Below are 21,991 nucleotides of genomic sequence, written 5' to 3' on the forward strand. Positions count from 1 at the left end.
TAGAGGGATCCATGAAGGTCAGAGGAAAAGTGGAATCCAAATGCAGCTGAAAGACCTAACTGAGCATGAAAACTGGGCATTATCAGCATCCTGGTGAAAACTTCCCTCTGGAGCTAAAATAAAAAGTGTTATTTAATACTTTTCTTACAGTCCAGCTCAGCCAAGGTTAGGAAATTATTTTGCTACTTTTGAGTCCTCTGAGTTGGAGTTGCTTTACATCGGTAATGTTTTTCTTCCACCACCTTCCAAGGCCACTTCTGGTGCCCTTGAAGGATTAGAACTGGCATCACTCTGGGATTTTTTCATGTATTTTAACTGTGGGAAAAGCTGTTAAAGCCTCCCAAGACCCCTGGGCTCATCCACAGAGGGCACAAAAAGAGTCTTTGCCTCTCTGCCTCGCTAAAGCCCTGCACAGAGCACAAAGAGAGCCCTGCCTGCTGCTGCAGCACCCAGGGGTGCAGGCTTTGTGCTGAGATTAACTCCCACATGCCAGCCCTGCAATCACAACCAGAGCTCCAGAGCCTCCCACAGCAGCCACAAAGGTCAGGCTCAGCTGCTCTTCCCAATTATTCCCCAGCCTGGACAAGAGCAAACACTGGGACTCATGGGCTGGAATCAACTCTGAAGTGCAAAATCTGCTTAGCTTCTCTTTTTGGTTTCATCACTACCCTTTGGAAGATTTTGAGTGATTATTTTTTTTAATATCTTTTCTCAAGGCTCACTGGGGTTGTTAAACCACCCAGAGTGGGACAAGCAGACCACAAAGGCAGCTGGACACCAAGCCTGAACTTTTAAACCCAAGAGCTGTGGAATACTAATCCTGGAGCAAGGAAAAATGGATTTGCTCAGGTTTAGGGGGCCAAAATGATCAATCAGCACACAAAGGACTCCTTCCATCACTAATGTGCTTTCGCTGGGAATAATATATGTAAGAAAAATGGAGTTTTTAACCTTTTCTCCAGAGAACCACTGCTTTTCAGAATTACTGGACGGCAGCGATGGGGATGAAGAGGAAATACTTGTCTGTGGAGAAGATTTAGAGCTTAATCCTTTTGATGGCTTGCCTTACTCCTCCCGTTATTATAGACTGATGAAAGAGAGAGAAGAGCTTCCAATATGGAAAGAAAAAAGTACTTTCATGGAAAGTTTGCTTCATAATCAAATTGTGATTGTGTCAGGAGATGCTAAAACTGGCAAGAGCTCCCAGGTTAGTACAACAGACTTGGTTGGGGGTTTTTAATGTATTTTTAGGACATTTAATTAGGTATGAATTTCAGAGTCACTATAACTATTGTAATCCAAGTATTAAGACCAGAAAGGGAAAGTGAAATACAGAAGGTGAATAAAGATTAATGCAGTCAAATACAGATTTAAAATATATTTAACATTTTCATAACTTTCTTCAAGCACTCAAAAAAAATTTTCAGTTACTTTGTGTTTTGGTTCTGATTAGAGATATATCAGGAAAGAAACACAGGGGATTTGTCACAAGATAAAGTGAAAAAAAAATCCCAGGGAATGAAGGATTGAAATCTGCATGGCTGCTTCTCAGACAGAATTAATGGTCTTTCCCTCCATTCAGCCAGCAGCAAATGTTTTCTCCAACAGCACAAAATTACTTTACAAAACTCATGTTAAAAGAACTCACTGAAGCCAAGATCTCAGCTGAGTCCAAGTACACACATATCAGTCAGGACTATGAAATTCTGTAACTGTATATAACAAGCCAGGCCTGTTGTCACAGAGAGTAGAAAAGAATTTTCAAGTAAGTGCTATCAGCCAAAATACTCTTGTTTATGACTGGGAGCAGGAGGAAAATTTCTTGCAGGTAAAGCTGCAGGGTAATCACTGTTGCAGAGCATCTCATATATCCTACAGACTTCAATGCTGGACACTTCTAGAGATCACATATTGAGCTAGAGACATCACACCTCTCCCTGAAAATTCCTATGTTCCCATAAAAATGATTCACACCTGAATAATTTTTGGAGTGCCAAGTTTTTACCCCTTGTTGTTGAACTGTAATTTACACACAAAAAACTTGTGTAATGGTAAACAACACTTCTCGCTGAGAAATGTTAGCTTTTAAATTGTCCTTTAACAAGGCAATTGTTGTTGAACCTTTAATAAGATGTAGTATATTGCTTGTTGGTTTTTAAACATTTTTATGCATATAACTATATAAAAATATAATATATCCTGCATATAACTATACAGAAATAAATTATATGTGGCTGATGCACCTAGGTTTAGATGTTGATTAAATGAAGGATCTGAAACCTAATACATCCATTAAAGCAATATTTATAATGCAATTTTAATTTCTCATAACAACACATGGATATTTTCCAGTGTTGATGTTATGTAAATAGATAAATTAGGGAGCTGCTGTGTAAGTTCCTGGAGCAGTTCAGTTTCAGTTATGTGTTCACAGAGTAATTAATCTGAAATGACAGATATTGGCTGTGGCATTTGTGAGTTTGAAGTGCTGGGGTGTGTTTTCCATGGGTGTGATACAGCAGGAGCAGGTTTGCTGCTGAGCCAGCCCCGAGCACAGCTGCAGTGACCCTGCTGGATCCATCAGCACGTGCTGGTAGTGACCCTACTGCCACCTGCTCCCCACAGAGCTCTTCTGCCCCTTCTGCAGCAAATCCCAACCAGCCTGAGTCCAGCTGAGCAATTCCCAGATAAACCTTCAAATCCATGCTGAGAACTGAAGGAATTCCAGTGTTGACATCAGTAATTCCCACGCACGGAGCAGGCGAGCAGCGAGTGCTCAGCTTGATCTCACTGTTCCACACTGCTGCAAGAATTGGGGTTGTTTGGAATTGCAGTGCCTGCTGAGCTGGCCCAGCTCTCATTCCAGTGTTTCACTGTCTGGCTGTTTGGAATTGCAGTGCCTGCTCAGCAGGCTCAGCTCTCATTCCAGTGTTTCACTGTCTGGTTGTTTGGAATTGCAGTGCCTGCTGAGCTGGCCCAGCTCTCATTCCAGTGTTTCACTGTCCGGTTGTTTGGAATTGCAGTGCCCATTGAGCAAGCACAGCTCTCACTGCCATGTTTCCCTGGAATTGCAGTGCCTCTCTGGGATGAGGCCCAGCTCTCACTGCCACGTTTCACTGGAATTGCAGCCCCTCACTGGGATGAGGCACTGCACTGCCGTGTCTCACTGGAATTGCAGTGCCTCACTGGGAACACGGCCCAGCTCTCACTGCCATGTTTCACTGGAATCACAGTGCCTCACTGGGATGAGATCCAATTCTCATTCTGTGTTTCACTGGAATTTCAGCCCCTCACTGGGATGAGGCCCAGCTCTCACTGCCATGTTTCACTGGAATCGCAGTGCCTCACTGGGATGAGGCCCAGCTCTGAGTGCCATGTCTCACTGTAATTGCAGTGTCTCACAGGAATGAGGCCCATCTCTCACTGCCATATTTCACTGTCTGGTTATTTGGCCTCACTGTAATGAGGCCCATTTCTCAGTGCCGTGTTTCCCTGTCCCTGCAGGTGCCGCAGTGGTGTGCTGAGCACTGCCTGGCCATGCAGCCCCTCACTGTAATGAGGCCCAGCTCTCAGTGCCATGTTTCCCTGGAATCGCAGTGTCTCACTGGAATGAGGCCCAGCTCTCAGTGCCATGTTTCACTGGAATCGCAGTGCCTCACTGGGATGAGATCCAGTTCTCATTCTGTGTTTCACTGGAATTTCAGCCCCTCACTGGGATGAGGCCCAGCTCTTAGTGCCGTGTTTCACTGGAACTGCAGTGTCTCACAGGAATGAGGCCCATCTCTCACTGCCGTGTTTCAGTGTCTGGTTGTTTGGCCTCACTGGGATTAGGCCCAGCTCTCAGTGCCATGTTTCAGTGTCTAGTTGTTTGGCCTCACTGTAATGAGGCCCAGCTCTCAGTGCCACATTTCCCTGTCCCTGCAGGTGCCGCAGTGGTGTGCTGAGCACTGCCTGGCCATGCAGCCCCTCACTGTAATGAGGCCCAGCTCTCACTGCCATATTTCACTGTCTGGTTATTTGGCCTCACTGTAATGAGGCCCATTTCTCAGTGCCGTGTTTCCCTGTCCCTGCAGGTGCCGCAGTGGTGTGCTGAGCACTGCCTGGCCATGCAGCCCCTCACTGTGATGAGGCCCATGTCTCAGTGCCGTGTTTCCCTGTCCCTGCAGGTGCCGCAGTGGTGTGCTGAGCACTGCCTGGCCATGCAGCCCCGCGGGGCCGTGGTGTGCACACAGGTGCTCCGCCAGGCCGCCGTGGCGCTGGCCCTGCGCGTGGCCGACCAGATGGACGTGAGCCTGGGCCACGAGGTGGGCTACTGCGTGCCCTTGGAGAGCTGCTGCACGCCCGACACCATCCTGAGGTTGGTGCCTTTGGAGGCTTTCAGGCCCAGGTGTGGCTGGAGAAGTTGGCAGCTGACAGCACTGCAGATCTTGTGAATAAAAATCAAAGCTGCTTTGTAAAGTTGTGTAATGTTTTAAAATCACAGGGTGCACTGAGTTAGAAGGGATCCCACAAGGATTGAGTCCAGCTCCTGTCCCTGCACAGACACCCTAATAATCCCTGGGTATCCCTGGCAGCGTTGTCCCAACTCCTGGAGCTCTGGGGCTGTGCCCATTCCCTGGGGAGCCTGGGCAGTGCCAGCACCCTCTGGGGAAGAACCTTTCCCTAAAATCCAGCCTAAACCCACTGACCCAGCTCCAGCCTTTCCCTCAGTCCTGGCCACCTCAGAGCACAGAGCAGTGCCTGCCCCGCTCTTCCCTTCACATTGAAGTTTTAGACTGGAATGAGCCCTCCCCTCTCTTCTCCAGAGATTTTGTGATTAATCAGTGATCACTAAAAGGTTTGAATGAGCCATTCTAGGGTAAATCGTAGCAGAGATTAAAGTGGGCAAGGTTACTGTCCATGCAAAACTTCATTAAGCACCTCAGTAACCTCTTTTTCTTTTCCTCTATATTTTCTTTTTTTATTTTCCAGTACAGGAGTGTTCATTACCATAAGAGAACATGGGATAATTTTTCCAAAAGTAAAGTAAAAATTCAAATGCAATTAAAACACATGTCTAGAAGAGGGTATATCCAGAAACAAGAGGAAAATAGTATTCAGGGGGATTTTTGGAAGATAAGAAATGCACTTAATGTAGTAAGTACAGGCAGGTGACAGCAGCAACACAGAGATCCAGCTTTTGAGCCTCCCAGAAAGTTATGAGAGTTATTTTCTCTGGTTCCTTAATATAGGAGGCACAAACTATCATATCTAGACCACCAGCTTTTTTCTCAGCCACTGGTTTCCAGTGGAGAGGAGGATACTCACCACTTCTGAAAATCAATTTTCACCACTCTTCCCCTTGCCTGTCCTTTCTCTTTTTGTGGAGAACTCCTTAAACCTCGTCCTGCAGCAGAGCTTCCTGCAGCTGCTCCTGTTGAGAGGGAGATGAATCCTTTCCTCTCACACATCAAAACCTGCTTCAAAAATTCCAAGTCCTGCTGAGCAACACAACAAAAATAATATCCTTTAAAGAAACTGTCAACAGCAGGAATAGAAGTGAGGAGAGCCTTATGGCAGAAATTAATTGCTCATCCTGGTTCTGGCTCTGCCTCAAGTGCACCTTCTTTTCCTCACCCAAAATTACTCATTCCTGGCTCAGGAATTGTTTATGGCATGTGGTGGAAAATGAACAGATGATTTCAGGGCAGAAGTATTTCTGCGTTTGCCTGGAGCATCCTTTCTGCCACTGTGTCACTGAGTGTCATTGAATCACATCAGGTTTGTAGCTACTTAAGGAAGGATGCAAACATGTAACTGAGACTGTGTCTACAAAACACTCCCTCATCAAATCTTAGTGTTGGAACAGAAAGAACCAAGACACTGAATGAATTTCTTACAATAACAGTCCAAGAAACTTGGTAGAGTGTTGTGTGTCTGTTGCAGGTACTGCACAGATGAGATGCTCCAGAGAGAAATGATGTCCACGCCCCTTCTGAACTCTTATGGTGTCATTGTCTTGGATGATGTGCATGAAAGGACTGTGGCCACAGATGCCCTGCTTGGCCTGCTGAAAGATGTCTTGGCAGCCAGAGCAGAGCTGAGGCTGGTGATCCTCACTGCCCCCCAGATGTGCAGCACCCTGCAGGGTTTCTGTGGCAGCGTGCCCGTGATCCAAGCGCGGGGCAGGCACCGCGCTGAGGCCGTGTTCTCCTGCAGCACCCACAGGGACTCTTTCCTGGCTGCTCTCAGGCTGCTCCTCGAGATCCACCACACCAAGGAGAGGGGGGACATCGTCATCTTCCTGGCATGTGAGCAAGTAAGTCCTGCTCTCATCCTGGTTTAATCAGGAAATGTCTGGTTTTGTCTGACTTGTGAATATCTTGATGCCAGGAGCCAAGACAGCAGATGCGCCACCAGGTTTTATAATTTCAGGGTTTTCCTTCAAAGGAGTCATGGCATACATAACACTATCTATATAGCACATAAATATTGTGTAGATAATATATATTTTCTGTATTTAAAGGAAGGCCACCATCCTTTTGTGTGATGCAAAAAGCAGTAACAGCAGCACACAGGGGCACAGGTCACAAGGACAGGGCTTTAACACATTCCAGTCTCCACCAGTGTCCTACTGCACAGGAATGGTTTTAGCTTAAACCTCCCAAGAAGATTTTTCTATTTGGTTTCTTCTTCCCCACCATTTGTGAGCACAACAGCAGGAGGAAAATGTCACTCCAGAGGTGTGACAGAAGATCCAGGAATCTGCACAGGCTTGGCCAATCTAAATAATGACACCTTTGAATCTCTGCAGACAGCAGTGATTCCTAAATTCACTGCACCAGCACGTCCTGTATAGCTGTCACAGCAATCTGAGAATCAAATAAATATTTCAATATTTATTACTATTATGATTATTTTCCTGATAGTGACCCCCAATCTTCCATTGTGTGTCATTAAATCTGCTTTAGAGCAACAAACTCACCAGGAAATAATGACTTTTTAATATAATTTACCATAAACTACCCAGGCAGTGTTTGTTGCTTTTCACTGTTAAAAGGGGGATGGATATGAAACACTTTGAATAATGTTAATAATCAGTTTTAAGCCTTATAGACACCAATTTTACAAATGATAAAGTAATGAATTCTGCGTGTTAGTCCTCATATTTACAACATACAATGTCAGAGAGAAAACACACACTTTCCATTTCAATAGGTGGGGAAGAAAACTTTATTTCTGCTTAAAAGGCTTTTTCTGACAGGTAAACTCCCCACAAAACTAAAACAGGAATTTCTTTCTTGCCATTTTTCTCTCTAACAATGAACAGAACACTCGTTACAAACCAGAACATCCCATGAATTTTGTTTAACTGTGATTTAAAGTTTCATATTGGTAATGGTTCACTGTTCCCAAGCACTCAACTGTCTTTTAAACTAAACAAAAATATGAATTAACCAAGAACATTCAGGATTTATGAGCTGCCCTGCTGCCAGCCTGGCTATTAGATGTCACTCTTGTATCTTTATAACAATTTTTATAGAGCACTTTCAACCTATAACTACTGGAAATGTGGTGTCACTCTCAAAGAGAAACTCAGTCTGGCTTTTCAATTTTGCAAAACATTTGCTAATAAAAATGCTTTTAAAAAAATTCCCTTTCAGTCTGAGCCAGCCCATGAATTATTTTTGTGTGCCTTTCAAAAACTCGTGCAAAACATAAATGGTTTCTTATTAACCCCCCCACCCAATAACAAAACACTAAAACAACAAAAAGCTTTTACAATTCATATCCAGCCTCTGGATTTGTGAACTGTTTTAAAAGTGATGTTCCATCAACACAAGTCAGGGACTTTTTTTGACTTTTAAATCTTTATAGAGTTTATTAATCATTAGGGGAAAAATCCAAACCTTTATAATACTTATATCTCCTTAAATATAATAATTAAGGGAAAGTAGGGAGGTTTCTGCATATTTTGATCATTTAAGGTGTTGTAATTGGACTAAAAATATAACAATTTCATAAGGAAAAAATGCATTTCTCTTGATTACAGGAAATTGAAAAAGCTTATCAGATGATCAGACAGGAACAATCCAGTTTAAACCCTGACCTTGGAGAACTCATCCCCATCCCTTTATACCCCACAAAACAAGAGCTGACTCCCAAATTAACTCAAGACAAGCAGAAAGGCTGCAAAAAATACAGGAGGAAAGTGCTACTCACCACCAGCTCTGGAGAATCTCTGGTCTGGACTAAAAACCTGACTTTTGTCATCGATGTGGGTGTGGAGACAAGAAAGGTCAGTGAAGGGAACCAGAAGCACTTTGTCAAAAATAAACTCTGCAAAAGGGCTTTTTCAGGGCAGGGGAAAGGGAATTGTGCAGCTCAGATTAATGCAAACAGTCTCTAGAGGATCACATGTTTTTCTCTCCTTTCACAGCACAGGTTCTATGATATTTTTAACATGCAAATTAATGGAATTTAAATAATTTTCATGGACATCCCATGTGAAAACCAAGCAAGAAATCATAATTATTTCCCAATTTTATTCAGAAATCAGATTTTTGAAGCTTCTAAAGCCAGATGAATGCTTCCAGTTGAAACTGCCACTCTTTTGGGTACCAAACCAATGACAGAATGTTTGCAAAATGCATCTCACCTGAGTTCTGGCCTAGCAGTCATTAATGTCTCCTCAATATTTTATACATAAAGCAAAATGCAATCACTTCACAGGCACCTATTGGCAGATCTGCTGATTTAGGAGCTTATTCTCATCCCTAATTTAATTATTTAGTAATTGCTGATACAGGGAATCTCTATTTTTTCAAGCTGGTTGTGCTCCTCCTGGACATGTTCTCCCATCCAGGTACCTCCAAATGCTGCCATTTATCTAATTAATACTTAACCTTTTCCACTTCATCCAAAGTTTGGCCTCATTTCTTGTTTTCCACCCAATCCTGGGAAGGATTAGTGCAGCTGCAAAAACAAAACAAAACAAAAAAAACCAAACCAAACCAAAACAAAAATCTCATTTCTTTTATTTCTACAAAACTGATGTCCTAAGGGATGAATAACCATGCAGGAACATGAACTGGAGAGCTGCACTACTACAGGTTTTGTTACTGTCCTGGTTAAAATAAAAATTCCACTAACAGGCAAAAAAACCACTATAATACATTTCCTTTCTGTAACACAAGGTGGAATAACCAAAATTGTAGTTTAGTATTCCTAAGACTGGAACAGGGATCATTAATCCTGATTGGCCTTGCAAGCAGTTCAGGGAAAAGCTGAACTACCAGTACCTTTCATTTTCATTGCAAAAATCTGTCATTTTAAAAGGTTTTTAACTGGGAATTATAAACTAACTCAGTCTCAAGGCAAGGTAAAAGAAAGTTACAGTTTTGTGTGTAAGAAAGAAAGGCCTAAAAGCAGTTTTCAATGAGACCATGTTTATTTCTTAAATTTATTCCTAAACTGTAGTTTTTCTTGGATGGCAGAAATGAATTTCACTCCCATGGTAACCTGAAGCCCAAAGTACAATTCAACAATTAAAAATTCTGTGAGTTTAAAACACAGAGTAATGTGAGCAAAACAGATCCAACAGTCCTGATATCTACCAAATCTCTATCGCTGATGCAATTTTTACCTTTAATTCAATTATTTTGTTTAGTCCTGTGATATTCCTCCCTCAGTTCAAATTCCCATTCAGTCTCTGTGGCTCCAAGTCAGCTGAGCACAGAGGGAAAAATTCAGTGCAGAGCAAAATCCCACCTGAGCCTTGCAGCTGGGATGTATCAGCAGGAAAAGAAATCTGGGCCTTGCACTGAAGGATTTTTATCTTTTTTATGAAAACCCTGCTCAAAGCAGGTAGAGGTGACTCAGATGTCAGGAGTAGGGAGCTGCCTTATCCAGGCAGGGTTAGGTCTTGCTGGACACTACAGGTTTGTGAGTGAATCAGCTCCTCAGCTTGATCAAAATAAAGCAGAATTAAGAAAAATATAAAACATGGCATCATATATCTCTAATCCAGCCCTCATCTCCTGTAATTTCAGTATTAAGACAAAAATCTGGAGTTAGGGAACAAAATGCTGTCAGAAAATGTTGGGATTCTGTCACTGGAAGAAATAAATAATATGTTTTGATGTTTTTCTTGATGATACCATTTTCTGCTTTAGTTTTAAAAAAAAGGCATTTATCTCAGAGCACACTTAGAGTGAGTGCAAAACATCTGTCAGTTTGTCAGGGTGCTGAGTGCTCTCCTTTCCAAGCTGCTGAAACAAAAAGAAATGAAAACTGTTTAACTACCCTTTCTGTAAAATGACCTAGAGAGAAATTCAGTACAGACCATTCATATTTTTGCAGCCCTTGTGTACTTATCTGATGCTTGATATCTCTTTCATTTAAAGGTGTACAATCCTAGAATCAGAGCAGACTCTGTTCTAACCCAGCCTATCAGCCAAAGTCAAGCAGAGGTGCATAAACAAATTCTGGGCATGTCTCCATCAGGTAGAAATATTAGCTCAAAATTTAAATCCATTAGCTCAAATTATTAATACAATCAATGTGGCAATGAGAGGAGGAAGCATTTTAAAAAAGGTAATTTTCCTGAATTCTCTTCCAGGGAAAATCTTCTGCTTGTATCCTGAAGAGTTTACGTACAAGGAAATGAAGCCACAAATTCCAGCTAAAGTTCAGGAATCCAACCTCACCAGCTTGGTCCTGTTCCTGAAGAGGATGGACATAGCAGGCTTTGCACACTGTGACTTCATCAGCAGCCCAGGTAAGGGGATGCACCAATTTGTCTTATTTTAATTATTATTTTAGCAGTTATTTCCAGGTTAATTTTGCCTTGTGTCTCACAGGATTGTTTTTTATTTAAGGACTTGTAATAACATCACCCTGCTTTTCCCACTTACCTGCTACAGCAGTTCTCAGCTCAATAGCACTTATAAAAAAGACCATAAAGTATCTGAATGGAATTGGAATGTTAAAAAAGAAAATCAATATTCTAAGTATCTTCTCATCTAGGTTACATATTATTTTCCTGCAACCCACAAAGAAAATGTGTGCCCTGTTGTACAAGGCATTGTGCAGATATCCAACAGAATATATTCCTTTAATCAAAAGTTTACAACCCAAATAAACCACTATTGTTACCTGGGGGATGTGTGTGCAGGAAATTATCTTCCCCCTTATCCTCCAGCATCTCCCACCTCAAATTTACAATGGGCTGCTCCTTAAGGACAATGCTCTTTATAAAATAAACCCAAATATGCTTTCAATACTAGGCAGGGAAGACACTGAATTCTGAGGAGAGTGTGAAGGAATTTGCCTTTTTTCCCCCCAACTTCATAATTTAGGATTTTTTTCTATAGAAGGATATTTTCCTCTGTTCTGCTTTATCACAAAACCCAAGTGCATCTGCAGATTCTGCTGTTGCTTTGAAACCCATTAAAGTGAGGGAAATAGCCCTGGTTTCATTGGTTTGGGGATAATTTTCCAGTGCAAACAGGAAAAATTCTGATATTATCCTGCCTTTCCTCGTGCACATACACAGAATTGGATTGACCTCTTCTATGTGTTGTTCACTGTAATTAATCAGTAATAAAGTTAATTCTCACTGTTGGATATAGCAATAGACAGTTAAGTGGAATTTTTTTTAAAGAACCATTTCTTCTACTTTTCCCTTGTGTGCCTGTTTAGCAGAAACATGCCTAAAAGAAATAAGAAAAAGCATGGCCAGTCTGATGGTAATTAATTCCAAACCAATGAGAATTGGAGTATTTTGGCCTTGTGAGTGTCATCTGTGCTGAATCCACAAAATCTGCATGGAAAATGTTTATGGAATACAGTTTGCTCCCACTCAAATTGAAAATATATTTTACTACTAAAAAAATATGCTGAACATATTAATGTTTTTCCTGGATATGAAGGAAGTTGGTCTTGAACTGTAGAAGGAATTAATAAAATTATATGAGGGAAAGTATTTCGTATTTTGGGATTTAAAGGCATAATGGGGACAGCATTCAGAGAGAATGAAATGCTACAGGCACATAAGGTTTTACAGATACAGGAATTCTAAGTTTTGGCTGAAGAAAGCATTGTCCTGATGTGTAAAAAATTGTAAAGGCATTTGATGAGTGAATGAATTGGCTTTACTTGGATGGACATTAAATATGGCAAAGCTTTTGCTGACTAGATCAAGAGTGTCAGGTGCAGGTGTTGAATAGTTTTAGGAATTACTGAACAGTGGGAGGAATGTTGGACAAACTGCTTGAACAAAGGAAAAATCCCACAGACCCTGCAGGGGTGCTCTGAAAGGAGAGGAGAAAGTCTGCACAATTTCCTTGTCTGCTTCCTGCCTTACACAATTAAACATCTGAGACAGAGCTTTAATGATCCAGCACAGCTCTTCCTTTATCCAGGACACATCACACACTGGCTTGCTTTCCACTTTGGAGCAGGCAGTGAACTTTTTTCCTCCCAGCACTTGGATTGATCCCTACAGAATTCTTCAGAGAGGAGTGGAAATCTTCCACAGACAGAACACAGAGCTTGAAGTGCCTGCTGTGAAATTCTCTGTAAGAAACTGGAGCACCAAAGAGAGAAATTTGTCAGGGGAGTCAGTTCTTGTCTTAGACCAACTCACAGAGCTCAAAACACACCAGGCTTTCAGGCACACAAAGCAAGAATGGTTTGGGCTGGAAAGGACTTAAAGATCATCCAGTTCCAAGCTCATGCCATGGGTTTGGCTGTTCCTTGGCTCTTCACCTCCTTGGAGCTGAGTTCCCTTTGAGTAAAAGGAGTAAAAACATTGCAGCATCTCCTGTGTGCCACAGGCTTTGCTCTGCACTGTTTGTGTGCAACAAACATTCTCACCTGGTCCTTGCAGCTGAAACAGAGGGAGGCTTCAGAGGGTTCAGGTGAATTTCTCCCACACAAAATCAAGTTTTCACTGAGATGACAGAGGAAGACACAGGCATGAACTGGAGAACAAACAAATCAGGAGGACACTGAAATTCATAGCAAGAAGTACTTCTCAATCTGTTTCCAGCACATGGAGAACATGCAGCAGATAAGAAACAAAAATTACATCAGTAAAACATTTCATTTCTGCTCAGCAACAATGTGCACAAGGGATTATTTTTTTTTCTGCTGCTCTTTGAGGAGAAATAAAAGGCTGGATTAAGTCTGACTCATTACTGCATTATGAAAGCAACAAACATGTCAGGCTTACAGCTGCTGCATTTAATTCATGCCATAATCGAGAGCAGCAAATGCAGCAGAGCTTGTTCTCCTTTCTGGAATTCATGAACCAGAGGAAAATGAATCTGGCACTGCAGCTCCCAAGTGCATTGGTGGGATTCCTGTGCCCCTGGGACAGGGATGTGTTTACATTTTGATCAGTTAATCAGATAGATCTTTACTGGGGTTTCTAATGGGACAAAAGAATCCCAGTCCCATAGATTGCAGCAACATTGAGTCCTTTTGTAAATCACTGGAAAATCCTTATTTAAACTAAGCAAATCGTTATAAAGATGAAACCATGTAAAATGTCTCTAGGAAATCAAGGGGAAAGCATTTGCAGATTCTGCATTCATTCAAAATTTCCCCTAAACAATTTTCAGATTAAAGGATATGTCAGTGTTCATGACCATGACATTTGAGAGCTATACTTTCACAGCCCCCTGGAGAACATACTTCTAGAAAATCCAGAATAACATGAGTTGTATAAATTTATACAATTTCAAAGTGTTTCAGAGAAATAAATCATTGGCATATTTTCACTGGAGACTGTCAAAGACAGAAACTCAATCTCTGCTCAACAGAGATCACTTCAGGGCAGATTTATTATCTTAAAATTACTTCTTAATTCTTTGATGCTTTAAACTCTGGATTTCACCAATTAAATGATGTGTGCAGACATTATTCAGTTGATTCTGTCAGGACAAGGCAGGTCAGGCCCTGTCCTGGCTGTCCCTGCAGGCAGAAAAGCACAGCAGGGACCATCACCAGCCAGGCTGGAGGAGTGATGAAGCATCATGAGGGGGATGGAAAGGCTGCAAAATATGAGTTTGGGAAAGTAATTTTTAATGATCAACTATAATTTCAAAATAATAGTTCTAGAACTGGTGGCTTCAGAGCAAAACAGACTCATAAAAAATCCTGACTCAGAGAGTACAGGGGGAAAAAGAGAATCAGGAGGAAACCTGCACAGAGAAACTTGTGCTTGCAGAAGAAAAATCTTTGCATAATTTGAGGGAAACTTGGCACAGACTCCTCCATCTTTTCAGTTTGCTGTCCAAGGAGCAATGTCAGAAACCAGGAACAGCAAACACCATTCCCCAGGGCTGCTCTCCCTGCAGTAGTTACTTTGGCAGTTCTTTCTGCTGTCCAGCCCAACAGAACCTGCACAACCTGTGGTGTGCCAGGCACAGCAGCAGCTCTTCAAAGACAACATCCCTTACCTGACATCCATGGCAGCTCTACCTTTTAAAGTTATTCCTGTGGAAGGAAAAGATCTATCAATAAAAGCTATTTTACATACTCAGCACTTAGAGGAGGAGACCAGAACACAGGAGCTGTGGATCTCCCAGAGAAGCACAAAGAGCAGTTAAATGGACTATTAAAAATCAAAAATTTAAGTTTCATTCCTATCTCTAATATCCACTCACTACAGAACTTTGACCAAACCCCTAAATCACTTGTTTCCTAATGCAACAAGAATGATTCTTTTGAATTTATTTGCTCCCACCTTGAGCACTTCCATTTCAGCCACATGGGATGTGGTACTAAGGACTACAGGTGCACTTTCCTTTAGAGACAGAATTTACTCTGTTCACACCAAAGTTCCAAAAATATGAAACCAAGGATATAATTTTAAGTAGCTTGAAACTCTCAGATAAACGATTCCAGTGCTAACAATAACATGAAGTTCTATATTTGCTTTACTAAGCCTAAGAAGGATCAAAAGCAGGATCTGTATTTCCATAAAACTGGTCAGGTTTCCTGAAATGAGTCCAGAGCAGCCCAGTCTTGAGCAGCCAAAGAACACAGAGCAGGGAAAGAAAATACTGGATTAGGAAATACCTTCCAAAATTCCAGGGATGTGACAGTTTCTTGTTGAAAGCACAGGACACACCTTGAGAGGTTTTTTGAACTTTGCTCCTGTGAAAGCAGCAGTGGAGTCACAAATGCTCATGGTGCACACCTCAAGGCAGCAGTGGCTGGTGCTGGCAAGAAGCCCTAAAAAGCCCAACTCTGGTTTTTTATGTTTGCTTTTTTACTGTTCCTTCACGTGCTCTAATCCACCTTTACTGTCTTTTCCTTTCTAGAGCAATAAAACTCCAGGAATCTCTTTTTTTGTTGTTGTTTTTTTCCAGAACACTCATAGCAAGACAGGGAAGTAATTTGTGCTTATAAATCTCAAGACAACTAACTCTAGGGCATAAAAATGCAAATTACTGATGCTATCAGGGGGTTGAAATTGGCTGCCATATAACCATGTATTTTGTGAGCTCTAGCACAAACTGCTTTGTTGACTCCTGGAAAATAGCTTTCTATGATCTCCAAGTAATTGCAACACATCTGAATGACCCTTTTACTCTCCCTGTATTTTCAATCACTGATTTTTATTTCCTGTCACTGACTCATATTCATCATCAGCTGCTACTTTTCATTTCTTTAAAACTCTTAAGCATTTTCTTCTCAGATGCTTCAGCTTTTGCAAAAGCTCATAATTTATCCTATTAAACCCCATATTTCTTATAATAAATGCCCTCTCTAGATAGAATTGTACAGGCAGAGGGAAGAACCCTGAGACTGAAATGAAGCAGGTCCAGTTTTGAAAGGAATTTACAAGTTCCTGAGAGAATTTGTCTGAAAATTGAGTGTTTTAAACTTAACTGAAGTCACATTAGCAGATTCAGATGCTGGAGAAGTTCTGGAAAAGCTCATGTAAGGGGAATTAATAAACTGGTTTTCCCCCTCAAACAGAATGAGGTTAAAAACAGCAAGTGCTTGTTTGCTTCCCATTTTACTTTTTCCTTGACTATAAGAAATTAATTACAGAGAGATGGCAATAAACAGCTCACTGCCAATGAAGTTAAAACCTGTTCTCAAGATTTTCTTGCAGAATGTGTGGGAAATTGTGGCTAAATGTGACCTAGCAGCTAATTACAGCATTTCTTTGCTTTCAGTCTTGGTGATGCCATACACATTCCCACTTTTAATGAATGCAAGAAATTATTTTTAGCCATCTACTAATGAAAATCCAAGTGCAAATACACCCCCTGCCTGTGTGGGCAGCTGTGCTTGTGGTCTGGTTATTTATTTAGGGATTTTTTTCCCTTCATATACAGACTGACAGCAGCCCACAGAAGCTGATAAATGGCCAGTGCAGCTTCCCAGGGCTGGGGATGAGGCCAAGTCCTGCTGCAGTGGAATTTCTGCCACCAGCTTCAAGGGGACTGGAATTTAACTTGTTACCTATAAAACTGAGAAAATAACAACCAGATCCTTAGGCTGGAGTCAGGAGAAAGTTGCTGCAGTGGTTGGAGAGCAGTTGTGAATATAAATGAACTGGTACCCACGAAAGATACTGATCATTCAATATAGAATAGAAATCTACCTTGGAAAAGAGCTGGGAGGAAAGAACCTTGAAGAACCTTCACACTTCAGGAGTTCCCAGATTTCCACCCTTTCATGCTCTGGCAACAATTTTTTGGAATGTAGGGCTGACAACTTCAATTTGAGGTTCCCTCTCTCAGCCCCCAGAACCAGAGCCACATAAATCTCTCCTGTGCTTGTTTGACCTCCTTTCATCACCATCAGATTTCCTACAGACTTTCTCAAGTTCTGATTTTAAGTGTTGATTTGCTTAATCCTGTCCTCTCAGGACACTTTCCGACATTCCCTCATTATTTTTGTTGCCTCACTGTTCCCACTTCTACCCCCAGAGGTTGTGAGGAAGTTATAACCCACACTAAGAGAAAACTGAACATTGAATTTTGTGGAGTGAGAAAGTACAGCCAATTGCTAGGGAGACATTTTCTTTTACTACATTCCCATTCCTCTTCTGGAATCATGAGAACCTATGTAAAGAAAGCATAATAATTAAAAAGGCAACCATGAGAACTCCAAATACCTGCAAGAATAACAGTTATAACTTCTGCAAATATCAGAATATCTCCTCTGGTTAAAAAAGATCTGTCCTAGAGCTGTCTTTCAGTACTCCTCAAATGTGACCACCCCTCTTAAAAAAGAATGAACACAAAAAACCCACCTGAAAACTGCCAAAAATGGAAGCAGTTTTGCAAAGTCTAGGGGCTAAGACACTACTGAGGATTGTGTCCTCAAAATCCACTACTGAGGATTTTGTCTGGGACAAAAACTGTTCTGACATAAAAAGTATCAACAAAGTGATTTGCAGCTCTATGATTGTTACCTCTTATTTTCTTCCTCCAGAATTTTCTCAGCCTTTCATTAATCCATTACTTTTTGTTTTTAATCACTGTCAAGTAAAAGAAGTATCATTTCCCCACAGCTGAAATATTACAATGAGAATTCAGACACTCATTCCTGTGGAGCCACTCTCAAGAACTGGAATTCTCTTCCCTTTTCCTCAGCTCCTGAAAGCCTGATGCAGGCTTTGGAAGATCTGGATTACCTGGCAGCACTGGATAACAATGGGAACCTGTCTGAATTTGGGATTATTATGTCAGAATTCCCCCTGGATCCTCAGCTGTCCAAGTCACTGCTGGCTTCCTGTGAATTTGAGTGTGTGGATGAGATGCTCACCATTGCAGCCATGGTCACAGGTACTCCTGCCTCAGCTCTCTCTGCAGGCCTTGTGCCACCTGCCCAACCCAGACTCTCTCCAAATCTATCCACAAAAGCATATTTTTGTTACTCTCATCCTGCTTATTTCAAGTAAATTAATACATTTGGCTGTTCAAGTCTTAACTGTAAGGGTACAATGAAAGCTAAGTAAAGAATTCCCACAGAGAATTCAATTTCCAGGCTTCAGCTGCCCCTTGGCTTCCTCCCTTTTGTCAGAAACATCCCTTCAAAATGCAACTTTCTTCTATGAATCTACATTTGTTACAGATCAGATTCTTTACCTACAAAGAATTACTTTGTGGTCTTGTCTCTCTACTTCAAGGATTTTCTAAAACTGCCATGACCTTGGAGTCTTGGGCAGCAAGCACACAAACCACAGGATATCGAGCTGCATGAGTCGTTCTCCTTGCAGGACAACTTTTTGTGCCCAAACTGGGTTGATTTTTAACTTGTGGTAGATTTTTTTAAGTACATATAACAAATGTAAATGATTGAGCATAGGCACAATTCAGTTTTAGAAAAGCTCGACCATCTCAAAAGACACAAAAATAAAATGCACTGGAAAACACAAATTCCAACATTGAGGGGTAAATTAAGATATTAAATCAAAAGATGTCTTTTTATTATAAAGAAACCATTTGGATTCTGGCTAAATTAGGTTGTGCCATTAGGAAGCTTTTTTGGCATCAGCCTGGGAGAAAGCTGCTCTTTTGTGTTTGCAACACACATTAACTAAACCAGACTGGAAGGACACAAAAAATAAACCCTTAGTGACTGCAGCAGGTTCAGTTCTTCAGCACCAATCCAATACTGGGCGTTAAAGGCAACTGGGGAAGGAAAAACCCCAAAATACCAGTGGGGTTTTGTGTATTTTCACCATTTGGTTTTTTCCTCAGCTCCCAGCTGCTTCCTGCAGGCCCCTCCTGGCACAGAGGAGATCGCTCGGAGCCGCTGGCGCCGCTTCTCCCACCCTGCAGGAGATCACTGCACCCTCATCAACATCTTCAACGCCTTCAGGGCAGCCACTGCCAGCCCCACACAGCCAGGCAAGTGTGCCCCAGCCAAATCCAAGCACACTGGGGCCAGCTTGGAAACAACAAGCCCAAAAATCTGGTGATTCCTTCTAGAGTTGCTGATATGCAGGGAGAAGCCTATGGGAGTAGCTATTGGTGATGAATATTAATTTACTAATTAATTAAAAATATCTTAGGACAGCGTCTCTTACCCAACAGGGATCCATAGCCACTATTCCAACTGTCCTTTGAGGTGACACTGTGCAAAACCAGATTGATGGCTCCTCTGGAGAAGCCCAAAATCCAAGTTTAGGATCAATAAAAGTTGGTGAGGAGGCCTCAATTCCCCCAAGAGCCCAGCAATTCTGGTGGGTTTTTCATAGCTGTGAACTGAAAGGACAATTTAAGTGAAAATGGAAAGCAGTAAAGTGCACATTTGCAGGAACAGAAATAAAAGCCAGGAGAGTGCAGAGTAGCAGCTCTTCACTGCATTTTCCTGTGCTCAAACATCCTGCTCTGGTTCATTGAGCCTGAGTCCAGTGCTCAGACAGCAGAGGGATAAATTTGCACACACTGAGTAAAAGCTCTAGACAGGAAAGCAGGATTGTTTCCTGTTCAGTCATGTGGAATGCTGAAGGGAGCTCTAGTCCTTTACCAGAATGCAGGATCAGCACCAGCACCACAGGTGTCATTCCAGCTCCATATCCTGGCCTAAACCCACAAGGCCTGAAAAACAGAATTGCTACTCATTCTCTGGGAAGCTTTACTTATAACACACCAAAGAAGGGATTTGATTCAGGAAGAAATAGCTGCAATTCTATAAAACTAAGTGAGGATATCAAGTGTTGCCCCCTTACTTTGTGAGCTGAGCCCAAGCTGGCTGTATGGCTCATTACCAGAATTCTGGACATCATCTGCAGCACTGCGAGAGCATTTCATTCCCAGAGCAGCACCTCTGTGGATTGCACACATCAGTGAGATTCTGCTTTAAGCCAAAACATTGTTTTTTCTCCCCACAGACTTCAGCAGTGAGAAATGGTGCCGTGATTATTTCCTGAGCTGTCCTGCTCTGAGCATGGCAGAGATGATCAGAGCCGAGCTGGTGGAGATTATGAAGCGCATTGAACTCCCCATTTCTGAACCAGGCTTTGGATCAGAAGAAAATCTACTAAGCATTAAGAAAGCTCTTTTATCTGGTTACTTCATGCATGTAAGGAAAAACACTGTGGTTTTATCTTCCTGCACTGTTAAATTATGTAGAATGCTTTCAGAAAACTTAAGTTCATTAGTGAAATCTCTTGATCACCAGAAAGGATAAAAGGCATTTTTTTCCCTGCCCATTTCAGCCTTTCCTCTGGGGTTCATCTCTCACTGCACGGAGCTCACACTCTCCACAGCAATAAGAAAACTGCCAATATGCCTTTCACTCAAAGAACACTTTCACCTCAAAAAAACTCTTGAATTTGCAATATTCTCTCAGGAATTATTTCCTTTTTGAAGGTGAAAATTGCCTGGAAATAGAGAAATGACTTGGATATATTTAGGTGTGCATAACAGCCAGCCTGCCTCATCTCAGGAAGGCACATTGCAAATGTAAACTAGATTGATTTACTGCCACTCGAGTCCCCAGGCCTTCCTTCACATCCCTGTGCTCCCTCTGAACACAAAAATCACCTTTCCCAAGTGCACCTTTCATGGCCTGACACATTGCATTTAAGAGTCTCTGAAAAGAGTAAATGCTAAAGAATACACGTTTGTGTTTGCACACAGACCCACCAAAGCCAAATTCAGACACTTTTGTACTTATTTGTTGCAGCTTCCTTTCAAATAAACAGATCAACATTTTCTTTAAGTCTCATTCCATGGGATCCAGACCCAAGCTTTCCCACACAGACTTGGGCAGAGGTTCCAGCTGAAAGTATCTGAAGAGAAGTTTAATTTCTGGTTTAAATTTAACAGGAACTGATCAATTAAATAATGAATAACTCTCCACATTGGTTTTTTTCAGATTGCTCGTGATGTGGATGGCTCAGGGAACTATTTGATGTTAACACACAAACAAGTGGCCCAGCTCCACCCCTTCTCATCCTACTACAGCACCAGGAGGATCCCAGAGTGGGTTTTGTTCCACGAGTTCAGCATCTCAGAGGGCAATTCCATCAGAGTTGTCTCTGAGATCTCCCCCCACCTGTAAGTGAACTGTGATGCAACTGCTCCTTCACTGCTAAATCCACAAAATCATCACTTTGGGAGGATAAAAAAAATAAAAAGGGAAGATCTGTGATCTCAAGCCCTCACTATTCTCAGTAGCTGCCACTGTAATTGTAATCAATTGGAAAAGCTCACATGATGAGCTGCAGAAGTTTCTGACGGAGTAAAATATATAGGAAAAAAATTCATAGTTAACAGAACAGTGTACTCACACATGACTCCAGCTGGAAAGGTCTTTGTTCCCTGAAAACCTATTTTCCAGCAAATCCTTCTTTTAACACATTATCTGTACCCAGACAGCTGAATCAGGGACTGTTTAGGGATTCAGGGAGAGACCAGAATCTTCCTTCTGCAAAAATCTCTTTACACAAATAGACATTTCACTCTCTCATCTTTTCTATTTCCCATGTTTATAGGAGACCTTTTTCATTGTGTTACTGAACCACTCTGCCCTAAAGCAGGGAAATTCCTATTTAATGCAACCTGCAGCACTGGGAACTGCATTGCACCTCAAGTGCAGGCTGAGGATTTTCAGTGCAAGGCTACTGAAAACTACATCTTGCAGAGAATCTTGGATTCTTGCAGAGTTTTGGGTTGAAATATCAATTTTTGTAGTTTCTTTTAGATATGCCTTGAAATAATTACTCAAATATTTCAAAATTCAATTAAAAATTAATAATGTTTTGTGTGATTTCCTCCCCAGGTTTGCAGAGCTGGTACCTCAGTATTATTTCAGCAATCTTCCTCCAAGTGAGAGCAAGGATATTCTGCAGGAAGTGATCAATCACTTGGCACCTGCTTCAGGCCCAAAGGAGGAACAGAAAACTGCCAATGACAGCAAAGAAAATGAGGAATTTCCCCAAACTCCCACTGAGCAGAGATGTGTTATTCAGTGAATTTATACTGAAGCATCCCATATTGGACAACAATAAATAAAAGCAATATAT

The 21,991-nt window shown here is 41.7% G+C and overlaps 1 protein-coding gene across 1 annotated transcript; it reads left to right on the plus strand.

Annotated features, from left to right (window-relative positions):
* Positions 1-937: 937 nt before the first annotated feature.
* Positions 938-21,981, plus strand: DHX32 (DEAH-box helicase 32 (putative)). The gene is made up of 11 exons (XM_033066222.1): positions 938-1,207; positions 4,167-4,357; positions 5,926-6,298; positions 8,033-8,278; positions 10,386-10,485; positions 10,601-10,759; positions 17,607-17,798; positions 18,717-18,866; positions 19,853-20,043; positions 20,842-21,023; positions 21,748-21,981. Exons 1-11 carry the CDS (start codon positions 938-940, stop codon positions 21,938-21,940), a joined length of 2,247 nt encoding a protein of 748 aa, XP_032922113.1. The 3' UTR covers positions 21,941-21,981.
* The last annotated feature ends 10 nt before the right edge of the window (positions 21,982-21,991 follow it).

The sequence above is a fragment of the Catharus ustulatus genome, chromosome 8 (genome assembly GCF_009819885.2).
Source record: "Catharus ustulatus isolate bCatUst1 chromosome 8, bCatUst1.pri.v2, whole genome shotgun sequence".
Taxonomy (NCBI): Eukaryota; Metazoa; Chordata; class Aves; order Passeriformes; family Turdidae; genus Catharus; species Catharus ustulatus.

Coding starts and splice junctions, on each gene's coding strand:
- DHX32 (XM_033066222.1), top strand. CDS start 938: ATGGAGTTTTTAACCTTTTCTCCAGAGAACCACTGCTTTTCAGAATTA. Junction 1,208..4,166: donor AAACTGGCAAGAGCTCCCAG/GTTAGTACAACA, acceptor CTGTCCCTGCAG/GTGCCGCAGTGGTGTGCTGA. Junction 20,044..20,841: donor TATCTGGTTACTTCATGCAT/GTAAGGAAAAAC, acceptor GGTTTTTTTCAG/ATTGCTCGTGATGTGGATGG.